This window comes from Eleutherodactylus coqui, chromosome 3, assembly GCF_035609145.1.
Source record: "Eleutherodactylus coqui strain aEleCoq1 chromosome 3, aEleCoq1.hap1, whole genome shotgun sequence".
NCBI classification, from domain to species: Eukaryota; Metazoa; Chordata; class Amphibia; order Anura; family Eleutherodactylidae; genus Eleutherodactylus; species Eleutherodactylus coqui.
The window spans coordinates 66,970,192-66,987,147 of record NC_089839.1 but is presented as its reverse complement, the minus strand read 5'-3'; the positions used below and the strand labels follow the sequence as shown (position 1 = coordinate 66,987,147).

General features: G+C 43.6%; 1 protein-coding gene across 1 annotated transcript; it reads right to left on the bottom strand.

Moving 5' to 3' along the window:
- Positions 1-12,599: 12,599 nt before the first annotated feature.
- Positions 12,600-16,234, bottom strand: LOC136620738 (thrombomodulin-like). Its single transcript, XM_066595686.1, has one exon. It carries the CDS (start codon positions 15,787-15,789, stop codon positions 14,128-14,130), a length of 1,662 nt encoding a protein of 553 aa, XP_066451783.1. The 5' UTR covers positions 15,790-16,234; the 3' UTR covers positions 12,600-14,127.
- Between the last annotated feature and the right edge of the window lie 722 nt (positions 16,235-16,956).

Here is a 16,956-nt window from a genome sequence, read left to right as displayed (position 1 = left end):
ACATGGTGGAAATGTTAAAACCTAAGATTTATGGTTGTGCTTGCAAGTTGGTGACAGCAGGAGAAATATTCCCTTTTCACATTGAAGTTTATCACAATAATAGCAATCTGTGTCATGCCTTTGGTCAATACTGGAGGTCTGCTAAAAGACTTCGATTTAGCGGTGATAATTTGAGCAACGGTCACTTTGATGTTTATGAACAAGTTCTAGCCTTATGTCAAGCTGTCAAAGAACACACTGAGTGTAGCAACACCTCCTAAAACACAAAAAAATGAGTTAAACATGAGAACAATGACGCATGGTCACCTCTATGTAGTTTTTCCTGTGTAACGCGAAGAACCATGCAAAATGGTCATATTTTATTGCTCGGTTGCTCTGAAGTAACCATGACTTCATAAAATTTTTTGTGTGAACAACAGGTAAACACGTGTACCTAATTAAAAGAAGCCGCGTATGTCAGCTAGTACTGTATAATTGTTAAGAGGAGGACCGAGCTGCACAAGCAGAGGGAATGAGACAATGAAGGATCAACGAAAGTGAAGAACCCTGACTGCAGCAAGTGGCTCCTGAGCATGAACATTTATATGTATAAATAGTAGGGGCTAGAATCAGAGCCGAGGGCCATGAGGGAAGGCCCACATTACAGGATGAGCAGGGAGTGAGTGAGCTAAGGGGTTCATGTTAAGAGAAAAGTTGGACTACACAAGGGGGAATGGCCACTCTGGGTGCGGGAGTGCCATGTTAGAAAAGTGATTGGTGCAGTCAACAGGCCATACGCACTTACCTGCATGAGGAATTCCTGGGGCAGCTTTGCGCAGCCTGTGGCACCTACAATCCCGACTGGTTGCAGGAACAGGTGGTGGGAGTGCTACACGAGAGTCATGCTATGAGAACTCTGCCATCAGTGAGAGAGAGGCGCCCATGGAGGGCTAGGCCGCCCACATCGCTAGGCTGTAAAGAAGCGCAAAGGGCCCAGCGACGCTTAAGAAATCCCACCAGGTGCTTCTTATAAGGTCCTAGGGACACTGCAGTACTCCACTGGTCCACAAAGCAGCTGACACTGGCATCAGCCATCCAGCCTCATCCAGCTGTGGTAGGGCACATAGTCACTATAGTGATAGTCTGACATAGGAGAAAGATTTATCAAATGCTTCAGGACTCTGAGGATTAGGTAGAGAGGCTTTCATCCTGGATACACTGTCCTGGTTATTTCCCTGACATGTCTAGATTCTGCTTAGGCTACAGGACAGCGAACCTCATAATAGGGATAGGTCACTGGCTTTGAGCACTAAAGGGTTTTCACCGCACGATGGCTTCTCACAAGACTGAAAGTATTACTTAGCCCACAAGGTCTCACCAACTCAATTCTTTCCAAGACTGAAGTGTTTCACAGTCCACACAGTCTTTCAATGTTGGCTTCACCAATAACACATCTGTGCAGCAGCATCACTCATAGTGCAGTACGCCCTGACCTACCATCAAGGCCAGAGGCACTGCTGTTTTTTTATTTTTGTTCTCCAGTGGGGGCTCTCTCTATATCTTTAACAAAGAGGCAGGACTGATGCTTGCTAGTGGCATCAACGGCAGTTGTGCAGTCCATTAGGGATCGTCCTGAGGCGTTTGTTAAAGCTACAAAGCTACAAATACCCCCTTAGCTCCGTGTTGCTTTGGGTCACCTATCAGGGTACCCATCTGTGCAATTTGGCACCCTACGGGACGGATAATATGTAGGAGGGTGATGTCATTTATTCGTCACCAGTTCTGTATTCTCTGACACACGACTTTTCCTCTCAATTTACAATACATATTTGATTGATATCTAATTCAGTCTGTCAGTCACATCTAAGCTCCTGTATCTCCTGAAGATCCGTTATATTGGTGGTGAAACGCGTAGAGATAGAGGAGCAACACAATTAGTTGGCAGAGTCAGCAATCAATACTATGAGCTAGAGGAGCCACAGCGTTAGTAATAGAAATTATCCGAACCATTGAGTGGACAGGGCTCATTCAGATGTGCGTGTTTTTAGCGTTAAAAAACATGCTTCTATAGGAACTAATAGGTTCCTATAGAAGGGCTCACATGGATGATTGTTAGAGACACTGAATCAGCCCGTCTAATAAAGATAGGACATGCGACTGCAAACTTGCATGACGGCTCCGAGGTGCAAGCAAAGACAGGACATGTCCTATCTTCATTGCATGCTTTTCATAGGTTTCTATGGGAGCCTTGAAAGCACGCAGCACGCACCTCGGATAGTGTGAACAGACTGCTTCACAGAGCTTGAAGCAGCCCGTTCACGCGATCTTTACAGGACTGTAGCAGTGCTGTTTTCTCACTGCTTAGCGAGTGCGGGTTTTTTTTACGTGTATAAAATTTCTTCATCTGAATGTTTCTAATGGAAATCATTAGTTCTAATACATGCAATTTTTTCATGCGCCTACTCTGTGTGAAATCGATGCCCGTGTGCAAGAACCCTTGAGAATATGGCTGGGAGCATCGGTGCATTTTTTTTCTGCACGTGCAATGGTGCATAACTGGTGCACATAAATAGTGCAGTAAGGTCTCATGTCCGGAATTGCGCACAGAATCTGTCCCTTGACTGCGGCGGGAGGCCCTATGTACCTGTGCGTGCAGGTCCCATTAATCTTAGTAGTGTCCCTTCATTCAGTTCAGGGAAGGGCTGACATTCACTTCAGCAGATGTGCTACAGCCGGAAATGTAATAGTCTGGAAGTCAACTGGTCTGGCATGCTTCCATAAGTAAAGTGACGACCAGAAAAACAGCACCATCAGGTGGCCGACTTCTGGAATCCTCCATCTACTAGACCGAGGCAGCTATTCTAGACATCTCTTATCTGAATTCCCTTCTAGGGCTTATTCACACAAGCAATATTCTCAAATGAGTTTTGAATAGGAAATATTCACAAATTTGAAATCCATTCTATTAGGCCCAACTCACCTTATGAAGAAGAAAGTAATCAAAATGTCAAATAGTACTATTAAAAAGTACAACTCATCCTACAAAAAGAAAAACCCTTAGGCTGGCTGCACACAAACGGATTTGTATTGCGGAGTCCGCAGTCTGCGTCCGCACCCCGGATCCACAGCAAATGTCATTAAAAGCATGCTATGGGAAATCAGTTCTCCCTGCACTCTGCACTGCGAGCGGAGAAAAAATTGCAGCATGCTTTATTTTCGTGCTGTAGTTCCACAGACGGCTTCCATTGAAGCCAATGGAAGCCGTCTTACCCGCGGCCCATCCGCAATTGACACTGCAGATAGGTGGCACATTCCGCGTCATCGCCTAGCGATGGCATGGGAAAGATAAACATTTTTGAAAAATGTTTTTTTCTATGCACAAAGAAAAGAAGAAAAAAACAGGTGTGCACGAGCGCCGGCTGTTGCCAGGGTTGGATTCTGCTGCTGGCCCCCGCATGCGGAAATCCGACCCGTTGGTGTGCTACCGGCCTTACACAGCACCGTTGATGAAAAAAGAAAAATATTAGGTATCTTTGAATGCAGCGATAAGCAAAAAATATATATTTTTTTCAATTGTGATAAAGTTGCAAAAAAATCGTACCGGCCTGCAGAATTGATTTACCATATTATACTGCACAGTGAACACCGTTAAAAATAGCAATTAAAAAACATGCCAGAATTTTGCTAATTTTGTTAATCTTGCCTCGAGAAAAAAAATGGAATAAAAAGCACCAAAAATATTGTGTTCCTAAAAATGGGATAAATGAAGACGAGAGTCATAGAGCTCCATCGATGGAAAAATAAAAATGCGATGGCTCTTGGAATGCGACAACACAACAGCAAATCGTTAACCCTTAAACACTTCTGGATCTACACAGCTACGTCCTGCAGATTCGGGGCATATATTGTAGGGAAATTGCATGTTGATCCCGCTCCATACACTGCGGTGAAGGCTGTTTTTTTACAGCCGAGACTCGGTGGCAACAGCATCATATGCCTGAGCGATTTTTCTTTTTTGGAGTTCCCTGGGAACACCTCACCCATTGTTTTCAATGGTGCTGGCAAAAACATCACATGGTGTGCAAGATGCACACAAGTGCAGTGCAATGTGAGGTTTCCAATTGAAGACAATGGGAAACACTTGCCGGTCCTCCACTATGTTCCTGACGTGATGCGAGGTATTTTCGTCACAAAAATGCCTCGCATCCGCGGGGAAATTGCACGTTCCCGAGTGCGATATCGGGCCGTGAAATTTGAGCTCGACCATGTAAAATTAGCCAAAGGCCTCTTTCACGCAGGCTACAAATCTCGTTACAAAATCATTGCTACAAAATGCATGTATGTGAAGCTCATGGTTTCCAATGGGTTCTTTCACCTGGGAGATGTTTTGTAGCCTGAAAGAATCCATTAGAAACCATGAGCTTCACATACATTGGAGGGAATTGATGGTATAGTGATTATATTTGCTGATGACACAAAGCTAGGAGGGATAGCTAACACTAGGGAAGAGACAGTATTCAAAAAGATCTAGAAAAGCTTGAACAGTGGGCAGCAACTAACAGAATGGTATTTAACAAGGAGAAATGCAAAGTCCTATATCTGGGCAAGAAAATGAAGAAAGCACATACAGAATGGGAGGAATTGAGCTAAGCAGCAGCATATGTGAAAAAGACTTGGGTATACTAATAGATCATAGACTGAACATGAGTCAACAATGTGATGCAGCAGCCAAAAAGGCAAACACAATTCTGGGATGTATTAAGAGTAGCATAGAGTCTAGATCACGTGAAGTCATTATCCCCCTCTACTCTTCCTTAGTAAGACCTCATCTGGAATATTGTGTCCAGTTCTGGGCACCCCACTTTAAAAAAGACATAGAAAAACTGGAGCAAGTTCAGAGAAGAGTTACTAAGATGGTGAGCGCTCTGCAAATCATGTCCTATGAGGAATGGTTAAAGGATCTGAGAATGTTTAGTATGCAAAAAAGAAGGCTGAAAGGAGACTTAATAGCTGCCTACAAATATCTGAGGGGCTGTCACAGTGCAGAGGGATCAGCCCTATTCTTATTTGTACAAGGAAAGACTAGAAGCAATGGGATGGAACTTAAAGGGAGGAGACACAAATTAGATATTAGAAAAAAACTTTCTGACAGTGAGGGTGATCAGTTAGTGGAGCAGGTTACGACGGGAGGTGGTGAGTTCTCCTTCAATGGAAGTGTTCAAAGACTGGACAGACATCTGTCTGGGATGATTTAGTGAATCCTGCACTGAGCAGGGGGTTGGACCCGATGACCCTGAAGGTCCCTTCCAACTTCTATGCTTCTATGACATGCGTTTTGTAGCGAGATTTTGTAGCCAGTGTGAAAGAATCCTAAGGCCTCCTGCACACACGTGGATTTGCATTGCGAAATCCAGAGAGGGATTCCGCCTCCGGGTTCTGCAGCAAATCCAGCCCATAGCATGCTATAAGAATGCGCGATTTCCTGCCCACGAGCAGAAATAGATTGCGATTTTCCGCTCTCGGGGGAGAAAACGCAGTATGCTGCAATTTTGTGGGCTATGCATGGCCGCCTTCCATTGAAGTCAATGGAAGCCAACCGTGCCGCGGCCATTCTGCAATCATCATTACAGAATGGTAGCGGGAGCCGCATCATCGAAATAGCGACGGCGCAGTGTTCTCTGTACTGCACATGTGCACCGGCACATTCGCGGCGGAGGAGAAGACAGTGGAGAGGTAAGCTGGGGTGGCATGCAGGGTCTGACCCGCCCGTGTGCAGGCGGCCAAAGAGAGATTTTTCGTTCCAAGAGGATCTCTTTAATGACATAATTACTCTTTAGCAACATCTCCGTATGAAAATAAAGCATTTTGTTGGTGTGGAAGAATGCGAGAAGCCATGCAGTGCGGTTGAGGAGTGGTATACACCAGGAACAATAAGGAATTTCGCTGTCAGCAAGAAAGCATAAAGACAGAGAGTCAGCTGAAGAATGCAGCTAATATTACAGATACTTAGTAAGACATGACAAGAGGTGTGAAAGAATACTGTGAGAATCTTACGTGAAATATACTCAACCTCATTTATGGAAGTGAGTGCAGACAAAAAGTGGGACCATTGCCAATAGCAACCAGTCCTTTTTGCCATTTTTCGACTGCAGTTGACAATGTAAAAGCAGAAATGTGATTGAGCATCCAGTCCTCTTGAGGATCATTATGTCTTGTCTGGACTGTGCTTGTTTGAATATCTATACCCCTCCTCGGCTTAAATAGTCTGTTCTCCCATTCATGGGCCTGAGCAAGGGAAGAGGGTGTTAAAACATCTACTTGGCTTAACCCATTAAGGCTAGCTCCACACGGTCAATCGCTACTACTATTATTTTCTGACTTCTATGGTTGCCTTTTAGTGGTTTTATACCATACTGTGCATGAGAACCTAAGAGCTTCTTCAGATGACCATATTTGCGCATAGTTTAGCGCAATGTCTTTGCGCAGTGAACAAGGATGATGAGGTGGATTTGTGCACATCGATGCATAGTACTGTACATTTTGTGCACGCAGGGCCTGTTCACATGCACGCTCAAAAGGCCCTGATATAAAAGGCTATTTAGCTAAATGATGTGTTCTGTTTTTCAAGGAGTTGCAGAGTATGAGTTTTTGCTTGCACATTGATTATGTATTTGTGCATCTCCCATAGACTTCTATGGGGGCTTTTGCTGCGCAATATGCAGAAAGATAGTAAATCCTATTCGTTTACATTCGCAAAACAGGTTTATGAGGATGAACCTCTCTGGGTATTGTAGTCCGCCCATTCCATTTATTACTTTAGTTGATTGTCTTTGCACACGCTCAAGCTCTGTTATGTCCTTCTTGAGTACCGATGCCCAAAACTGCACAATATTCCATGTGTGGTCTGACCGGTGACTTGTAAAGAGGAAGAACAATATTCTCGTCATGTGCCTCAATACCTCTTTAGATGCACTCCATGATCCTATTTGCATTGACTTGCAGCTGCCTGACACTGGTTACTCCAGTTAAGCTTACAGTTAACTAAAATCCCCACGTCTTTTTTTCCTGTCAGTGTTTCCCAGTGGTTTCCCATTTAGGGCTCAGTCAGACTAGCATTTTTTTTCTTGCGCACCTATGTGCGCAAAAAAAAAATGTGCCCCACGCATGTTAAAAACGTGTGTGACTGTGGCTCCGAGCCCATTGCTTTCATTGAAAACATGTGACAGCTATGGCAGGGAATTCCTTCATCCCCGCGGGGACCATGGATGAAGGAATCCCCTACCACTGCTATGATAGAGGACAATTATGTTCTCCCATTGCTTTCAATAGGGCCATCTATTCGGTAAGATCGGTCGGGTTGAGCAATAACAGAATAATTCTTAATGAATCTACGGTAGAAATGTGCGAAACCTAAAAAACACTGGAGAGCTTTCAGGTTATCTGGTCTGACCCATTGGGAGATTGCTGCCACTTTATCAGATTCCATTTGAATCTCCGTGGGTGAAATCACATAACCAAGAAAAGACACTTGTTTAGTACCAAAAATGCATTTCTCCAACTTGACAAAAAGTTAAATTCAATGAATGGGTGAGTGCTTGAACACTGTGACAATGCCAGTGACAATGGGACTCCCCCCGGAGATGAAGAAATCCTCTGCCACAGCTGTCACAGCTGTAGCAGAGGATTGCGATGTTCTCTGTATGTCAGTGGGGCCGCTGCTGCTGCCGTCAGCCTCATTGACCAAAGGTGAAACCCTTGGATGTGACAGCATCCAGGGGTATCACATTTAAGGAATCACATTTAATGTTTCACATTCAAGGATAGTGGGCAGCGCACTTTATGTGCGGAAAAAAACATCCAAGTGCGTTTTTTTTTGCGTGATGCCCGCTTCGGTCACGTAAATTTTTTGTACATTTGCGTTCTGTGCACAGAAATTTGCACGTTAAAATGCCCGTCTGACTGAGCCCTTATACAGCAATGTATGTGAGCCCTAATAGAGAACCCCTTTAAGGCTTATTTCATGTAGCAGTATTTTGCATCAGTATTTGTAAGCCAAACTAGTAGTAGAACCTATAGAAGAAAATTAGAGCATGTTCACACATAGCCGATTTGCTGTGCATTGTAGTGCAGATCTGCAGCAGATTTCTTCTCTTCAATTAAATTTTGGGCTTAAAAAGATGGCCGTGTTTTTGTCCTGTTATGCGTCCATGAGAATGACGGCCACATTACGTGCAAAATGAAACCATTGAATTTAATGCTCTTGCTTTCACTGTATTCTCGCAGTCCCTACTGCAGCGCCTGCTTCTGCTGGCTTTGCCACGATGGAATGGCCACCCATGTGGATGAGATTTTTGACAATTCTCGTCCACATGGCTGGCTAATCCCGGGATTAGCGGCCACAGGCGGGTTTTGCCGCAGTGAAATTCCTGACGGAATTTTCGTGGCAAATTCATCCTGTGTGAGCCCAGCCTCAGGCCGGTCTCACATGACCGGATTTGTATTGCGCATTTAGCGATCGGCATCCGCATGGATTATCCTTGGTAAAAGCAAGGCATTAAAAGGTACGTAGTTTCCATTTTTCTTCACACTCGCAGATACCAATTGCGTATTTTGCAAACAGAAGAAAAATCGCAGATTTCACTGGAGGCGCCTGACCCGCAGCCCATACGCAATTAACATTGCGTATGGGCTGCGCGTACCCACGTCATTGCTAGGCGACAGTGCAGGAAATACTAACAAAACAAAGAAAACTATGCTGCACATGACCACCTGAAAGCCTGCGCAGTCATCCGCCGTACAGTTTTATGAGGTTCGCAGGGTCACCGTCTGGGCTCACAGAGGCCTGCCACATGTGGACCCATCTGTGTGAGCCCGGCCTATGTGTCTTATCATGTCAATACACCACACTGATATCAAACAAAGACAAATAGTTTGAGTTTTTATTAAACAAATGGTTTACACATTTCAAAGGTAACTGCAACATTTTACATCCTCCTAATATATACAAAGCTGTACAAAGTATCAAAAATAAAGAATTATTCACACAAGGGCAGCAAAACACGACTGTTGGTTGCAATATGTAATAGAAACAATCCAACATATGAAAATAAATGTAATGTGCATGAATATATAAAAATGAATATTCTAACAAAACCAAGTTTAAAGACCACGTTTTTTTATTTTACCGAAAGTGCTAAATCCGTGCATACAGTGCACCCGGGATCTAACAGCATCAGCAGCACAAAGCTTTCTTCTTTCCTGACAGTTTGCTACAATACATCAATGGAAGTGAAATGTATCAGCCAAAAGTCTATAAAGAATTGCCTGGATACAACTGCAGCAAACTCTCAGCTGTAAAACATTCTGCAGTTTGAGGCCATATACACAGGTATAGGATTATTGCAAATAGTGGGTTGGCTAGTAGTATAATATGGCAGAAAAAAATTAAATGCCCATTTGTAGCAGCTTATAGGAATGCCTTCACTAGGGACGGAATATTGCACAACAGCGTTACGTAATAATGTGCTATCCAGGCATTCTGCAACAATATCCACACAGCGAACTGTGGATTTCGATGCAGAATTACCTACAGATTCCTGTCATTTTCAACTCTGCATCAAAATCCATATGTTAGCAGTGCGGAACACCCTAACTAAGCATCACAAACAGTTTGCATGAGCCTATTGTACCCCATATAGTCAATGCACCATAGAGAAACTAAATTCATGTTTCCAATTGCAGCCAATAGAGATATGGCTATAGGGATTACAGTAGCAGGAATCTCAACTGAGCCCCTACACTTTGATGGTCTGTAGTCTTCCAAGCTATGTAAGAGCATAATATAATAGTATAATATTCAAGCTGCTGCAACTATATTATGTAGTTTTTATGGAAGGTATATACCCTTTTCCCAAAAAAATAAAACAATGTCTTATATTAATTTTTGCTCCAAAAGATTTCACTTTTTTACCTGTATAGCTGCCTGGACACTATTTATATTGCCTTTTTTTTTATTAACTGTAGCTAGAGCTTAATTTTGGAGCAGAGCTTATATTTCAAGCATTCTCAAAAATCCTGAAAAATCATTCTGCATCGTCAAAAATCCTGAAAAATCATGCTAGGTCTTATTTTCAGGGTAGGTCTTATTTTCAGGGAAACAGGGTAGCTCATCATCATTTGATGCAGTGGCATGGGAAGTCATTGGGGTAGGTGCTATAGCTCTTGCACCAGTGCCTAGGATACCTAATCTGCACTTTAGCAACAAATATATGTTGTACTACTAAATAATCAATTATTAAGGTGTAATTGAACAAGAATTGCTATGTGTTCTTTTGTTATGATATACCGTGCATGTGAATGATTGTGGCTTTTTAAGAGAACCTGTCAGCTCCTATGAGCCCCAGAAACTAAAGTTATGGGCTCATAGGAGCAAAGATGTTGTCGCTTGCTAAACCACAACCGAGCGCAGCTGCGAACTACATAGGCACGTAAATAAAATGAGAGGATTAGTCCTGCCTCTATACACACGCTTATGTAGTCCCTGATCTGCATTTTGCCATAGCTTTGAGAGTGGACAGCAGGGAAGTGCATGGAAATGATAATATTCACATCTCTGGATTCAGCGTTTCCGCTCTTATGAGCCCATAACTTTACTTTATGGGACTAATAGAAGTGACAGATTCTCTTTAAAGTATCAATCACACCATGCGGTAAGAAACATCAATGGATTATTCAATATGATGAATAGATCAACGGTATTGTGAATGCAGAATAGAATTAAATGTGGTAAAATACTATGCAAAATAGGGAATCAATATGCATTAGCTGTACTAAACTGTATGTCATCATAGGAGCAGGCATAAAGAGTAGGTTCACATGCTTCCCCTTAACTACTAAAGTAGGAAATTGTATCAATAGCAGTTCCAAAATATATATGAATCAGACTCACAGCTTATACTAAAATATTCCAATGATAATTACACAATAGAGGTCAGAATAGGGCAGAATGACCAATTGGAGGCTAGAGAAATACCCATGAGCCCATGGGCAGAGGAGGCAAACATTGATAAGTGGGCATCAAATTAAATGTATTAATTTAATCCAAGTGTATCATGGTGGTAGTGGTCAGAGTCATTGCTAGACTTCCCTTCATCTGGCCAGCTTTGCTTGCATCCCCTTGGAGCCAGCACCTAGAACACATCACATTAGCCCAACTTTAGCTACTTACTAGATAGTGGTTGGTTAGGGGCCATTGACCATTAATGCCTGTGCTTGGGGTTCCAGAGCACTTTCAGTCCTCCCCTGAATAGTAGCTCCTTACAAAGTAGCAGACAAGAGTTGTTTTAAATAAATTTTTACTAAAACTTTAAAGTGCTCATACACTAGTAAATCAGAAATTAAAACGCTAGCTAAACTCTCTACTTTTAGTATGAATGAGCTATCATCAAGATAGGTCATCAGTAGTTGATCGTCGGGGGTTTTGTCAGTCGGGATCCCTGCGGATCAGCTGAGCAGCGCTAGAAGCAGATATCGCTGTCCATATTGCATGGATTGGTACTACAGGAGCAGCACCCATTGAAATCATTGGGAGCTGTGCTTGAAGTACCAAGTCAGGCCACTTGAATGTTGACAGCGCTATCTACTTCCAGAGCTGTCTGCACGCACAGCGGACCTGGTGAGGATCCTAAGCGATGGACCCCTGAGGATAGGTCATCAGGGGTAAAAGTCCCGGACAACCTCTTTAACATAGATGTGGATCTGTTTGTGACAGAAAGTTACAATTCCATAACTCTGCAAATAAAAACAACATTATTAACAAATATATTCTAATAATATAATATTGGAATTTATACGTTTTAGGTAGAAATCCTCCAGGCACTGCTGACTTGTGAAAGTTCAAGCCTCTGCTCTGTCATTGGGCTGATTGAACTGATGCTTCATAGTACATTGGTATAGGTTTACTGAGGTTAACTTCACACAGGGAGTGTGATATCATGGCCCAATATCGTGCTCGCCAATGTGTGATTTCACCACGGATGCGAGGCATTTTTATATTAAAACCACCTTGCATCACTTCGGGGAAGTAGCAGCAGAGGATTGTGGAATATCTCCCATAGTTTTAAATGCATTACACCGGGTGCACCTAGCATGCGGTGCAATGCTGGCGCCAGCCCCAATGGAAACAATGAGTGATGCAATGAGAGGGCATGCCCAAAGATAGGGGATGCTGCAGTGTGTTTCCTACGATGTGGGGAAAAAAAATCGCTCATGTGTATGACCCCATTCAAAAGAATCGCATTCTTATTGTGCGAGAATTGTGCGGCTCGCAACATAAAAATCTTGCACTCGGAATCTCACTCGTGTCAGACCAGCCTGAGGGACCTCTCACATGGGAAGGAATATTCTGCAACAGTGTTGCAGAATATAACCTCCTGTGGAATAGTCACTATTGATGAGCGAGCATACTCGCTAAGGACAATTACTCGAGCGAGCATTGTCCTTAGTGAGTACCTGCCCGCTTGGAAGAAAAGATTCGGGTGCCGGCGGGGGGCGGGGAGCGGCGGGGGAGAGTAGGGTGGAACGGAGGGGAGATCTCTCTCTCCCTCTCCCCCCCCCCCCCCCCCCGCTCCCCCCTGCTCACTCCCGCAACTCACCGCTCACCTGCGCCGGCACCCAAATCTTTTCTTCCGAGCGGGCAGGTACTCGCTAAGGACAATACTTGCACGTGCAATTGCCCTTAGCGAGTATGCTCGCTCATCTCTAATAGTCAGCACCCAAATACGCTCTGCTAAAATGCCGATTTTCATGCAAAATTGAAAATAGCAGAATCCTGCCTGCAATTCCGCATGAAAATCCGCCACTGTCACGCAAGCATTTTTTTCTGCATATTTTACATGCGTGTAATACGCAGCACTTAACTTCCATGAATTTCAATGGGGCCTTTGCGTTTTTGCACTTCGTATTTTACAAGCGCAAAATCACATGCATCATGTCCTATTTTCGTCATTTTACGTGAGTATTTCAAGCATAAATCGCCCATAGAAATGAATGGAGGGCATAAATTATGCAATAAAAATGGATGCAACCATCCTGTTTTGGGACAAAATTCTCTTCTTTGCTGCCCCTCCTAGGTGCTGATTTTAGGCTCTGTTTATGGCCGTCTAAGATGTTTGCAGCAATTTTATTAACTGCTTGATGTACACTGTGCACTGCTCTGTGATTGGCTAGTGCTGGTCATATGAGCAGCACTCGCCAATCATAGAGCAGGTATAGTGCCCTGGTAGTCTGACAGTACAAATACACTGTTTGGATTAGGTAGTTTGAAGATTGCATTGGTAATATTGAACATTCGAAGACTAGACCCAGAATCGATGGATCGGACAGACGGCAGAAAATAACAATTTTAGATAATAACACCCTGTCACCTCTGGTCCAGGGACAGAATTTTATCCTAAAACCGGAGGTTTGCTTTAAGGCATTGCCATAAAAGAAGTATTCAATCAATATCTACTAGTGGAAGTGGTAATGTTACCCATAATCTTTTGTCTCCAGTGCGTAAAAGATTAGCATTGTGTCCACTCAGAGCTGGTAGTCACATACTCTATATAATGTTAGTACTTAACCTTGCATAACTAAAAGTACCTTTAAAAGGGTAAAATATTGCCTGAATAATCTCTGGAAACAGCAAATCCTGGCAATAGTTGTCCACGGCCGCCAACAGGGCACTGAGCGACAAATCGCTCACTTGTCGGAGTCTCTTGGTTTTTAGCTCACCTAAAAACCAAGTGACTACCGGCCGTGTAAACAGGCAGTTCATCTATTAACAACTGCCTGTTTGCAGTGAATGGAGACAGGCGGGCGGAAGAGATCTCAGACCTACGCTACTTACATTCACAGAACAACTATGGCTCCCGTGTAAAAGCATAGCTGTAATAGTCAATGGGATGGCTGTCAGGCACTGGACAGTCAACCTGTGTGAAGGCATCTTAAGTTTTTGCCTTGGACATACCTTCATCTATGAACAACTCCCTGTTTGCAGTGAATGGAGGTTGGCAGCTGGAAGAGATCTCAGGTCTGCTCTACCTACATTCACAGAACAAGTGAAGTTTTTGCCTTGGACATACCTTGGCTCTGTCTGTATCTTAAACACTACAGCTGCCATTGGGGTTCCATCATTATTCTCTTAAGTACTACATCCTTGTCCGTATTTTTATAGTTGTATTCGAGATCATGCTGGTGTACATAGTACCTTCTCATCCTGTGACAGAACATTGCTATCAGGACAGTGACCATAGATAATAAGCCAGAGCAAATACCCCACATTATAGTAGGCTGTAGACTGTAGACATCTTCTGGTCTACTGGTCGGTAAGATAACCATAGGTGTTTCTGAAGGTGCTGCTGTTGGTTGAATGCATTCACCATTGTACATGGTATAGCCTTCAGGGCAGGTACATATGAATGATCCAGGTGTATTGATACATAATAAACTGTCACAAGGGAATGTAGCGCACTCGTCCATATCAGTGCACATATCTTCGCCATCATCGGTCTGATCCACTATGTATCCTTCAGGGCACCAGCAGATCTTCTTAGGATCACACTCAGCTTTGCATTTTAATTTGTTGCAGATCTTTTTGCATTTATTGGTATTATTCTTATCAATGACAAATCCTTCATCACAAACACATCGGTGGCCTCCTGGATAATTTTCACATGTATGCTCACACACAGCAGTGGGGCACTCATCAATGTCGCGGCAATCTGTCACACATTTATCTTGAGCATCACATGTAACATTGACCATCTCAAAGCCAGGTTTGCAACCGCAGGCAAAACCTCCAATTGTATTAGTGCAGTGGTGTTCACAGATGCTGGGGCTGGCTGCACAGTCATCAATATCTTCACATGTTTTGTCATCAGCTGCCAGTGTATAACCCTCATCGCACATGCAGAGGAACCCTGGTGGATATGAATATGGCACACATTGTTGGCTGCAGGGATTGGGGTCACAAGGTTTGATGCAACCCCTGAAGTCCTCTTTAAGCTCTGATCCTGGAGGACAACTGCACTCTGCAATGTCAAATCTTTCTATACACTCATGTTCACAGCCCCCATTCTCAATCTGACAGCTCCAGGCACCGGGGGTCTCGCTGCTCCAAGCCACAGTGCCATCACTTTTCTCTTTACAAGAAAGTTTGGTAGGATCTGGTAAAGTAGAAATGTCTGCAATGGTGCCAGGAGGGAACACGGGAACCCCAATTTGGCCTTTTCCAAGGTCTGGGTGATGATAGGTAACATTGTAGGAGAAAGGCAAGTCAAGAGAGAAACAGGATAAGGAAAAACTTATCTCACACAAGTAGCCATCAGCTTTATCGCGACAGTTAGTCTCTTCCCAGGTGCCATCTTTGCGCACAGTGACGCAGAAGGCATCGCACTTCGGCTCATCATGTTTCCAGTTGCGATATTCAGTGTGATTGTCACCTGTCATCCAGGTAAAGCCCCTCAGAGGTTGCTGCAGATCTTTGCATCCGTCTTTGCGCTCAAGCCCTATCCACACTTTCGCATCATCCTTGCCCACGTTGGCCATATTGTTAGAGATGACTTCAGCCTCTACCGAGCTCTTCACGGTCATTAGATGCCCCTTCTTCTCTTCGCAGGCTCTTTTTGACTTATCAAAGCGCTTACTCATCCAGAATATGGAGTAACATTTGTCTGAGCAGAAAAAAGTTGGATAGAGTTCCTCCTGGAGCGCCACCTGTGCCAGCTGTGCCAACAGGAGCGCACTCTGGGCAAAGCGGTAGAGCTGCATGGCACGATATACTAGCAGCAGAGTGTGAGTGGGCAGCGCAGCTCGTGATATCCGTGCAATGTGATACACACGTTTGTACCAAGCTTTATATGCTACAGCGGTGAATAAGGAAGGAAGTGCCAGGAAGGAAGGGCTGGAGCCACTCAGGACGCTTTACTGCTGGTAACACTGATTGCTGTCCAAAAAATGACGGAGACTCTGTGTATTCACCATGGATTCCTAGTATACCCATTAGTTATCTTACTGTGCAGTAAAATCCTGCATAGCCTCAGATGTACCGTCATAAATGTGCTGCCAGGGTGAATGAACATAACTAGTGTAAAGGGCATCCGGGCTCGGCTGTCTATATGCCATCTATTGATTACTTATGTACTACATTGCATTGCTAGTATTTAGGAGACGGGTAGTGATGCCGCGCTCAACCACAGCAGGATACTGGATGCCATAAACAGTGCTGGCAGTACATGCTGGGAAGGGCTCAAGATCTTTGTTTTCCCTGCAGGGTTTTTAATGAAAAAAAGAGGTTTTGGAGAAAAGAGGAATTTCAAAACTAATATTATATTGTGGAATTATTTATGCAACTGGATTGATACGATGTTCACTGCGCGAGCATAAAATGTTTGGAGAAATGGTTGTAAATGTATTAAGAACTGATTATTTTAATATATGTGTATTTGTGTATGCATGTGTATATTTATGTGTGCGTATGTGTTTATGTGTGTAGTGTGTGTATATATGTGTGCATGTATGTGTGTGTTTATGTGTGTATGCAAATGTGCATATATGTGCATGTGTGTATGCATGTGTATACTTATGTGTGCGTATGTGTGTGTCTGTGTTTATGTGTGTAGTGTGTGTATATATGTGGGTATGCAAATGTGCATATATGTGCATGTGTGTATATTTATGTGTGCGTGTATGTGCATGCATGTGTGAATGTGTGTATACAAGTGTGTGTGTATGTGTGTATACAAGTGTGTGTATGTGTCTCTCTCTCTCATATGTGTATGCAAGTGCAGGTGTGTATGTATCCCACCCCCACCCCAACCCCCCCTCACCCCTGTCTCTATCCCTTCCATTCCTCTAACCGCTCTATTTCCCCACCCCCCTCTCTCTCTCCCCTTCTCTCTCTCCATTTCCCCCCTCTTTCTTCCCCCTTCTCTCTCT

Bases quoted from the DNA above. Each gene is read 5' to 3' on its own strand.
- LOC136620738 (XM_066595686.1), bottom strand. From the start codon at position 15,789: ATGCAGCTCTACCGCTTTGCCCAGAGTGCGCTCCTGTTGGCACAGCTG.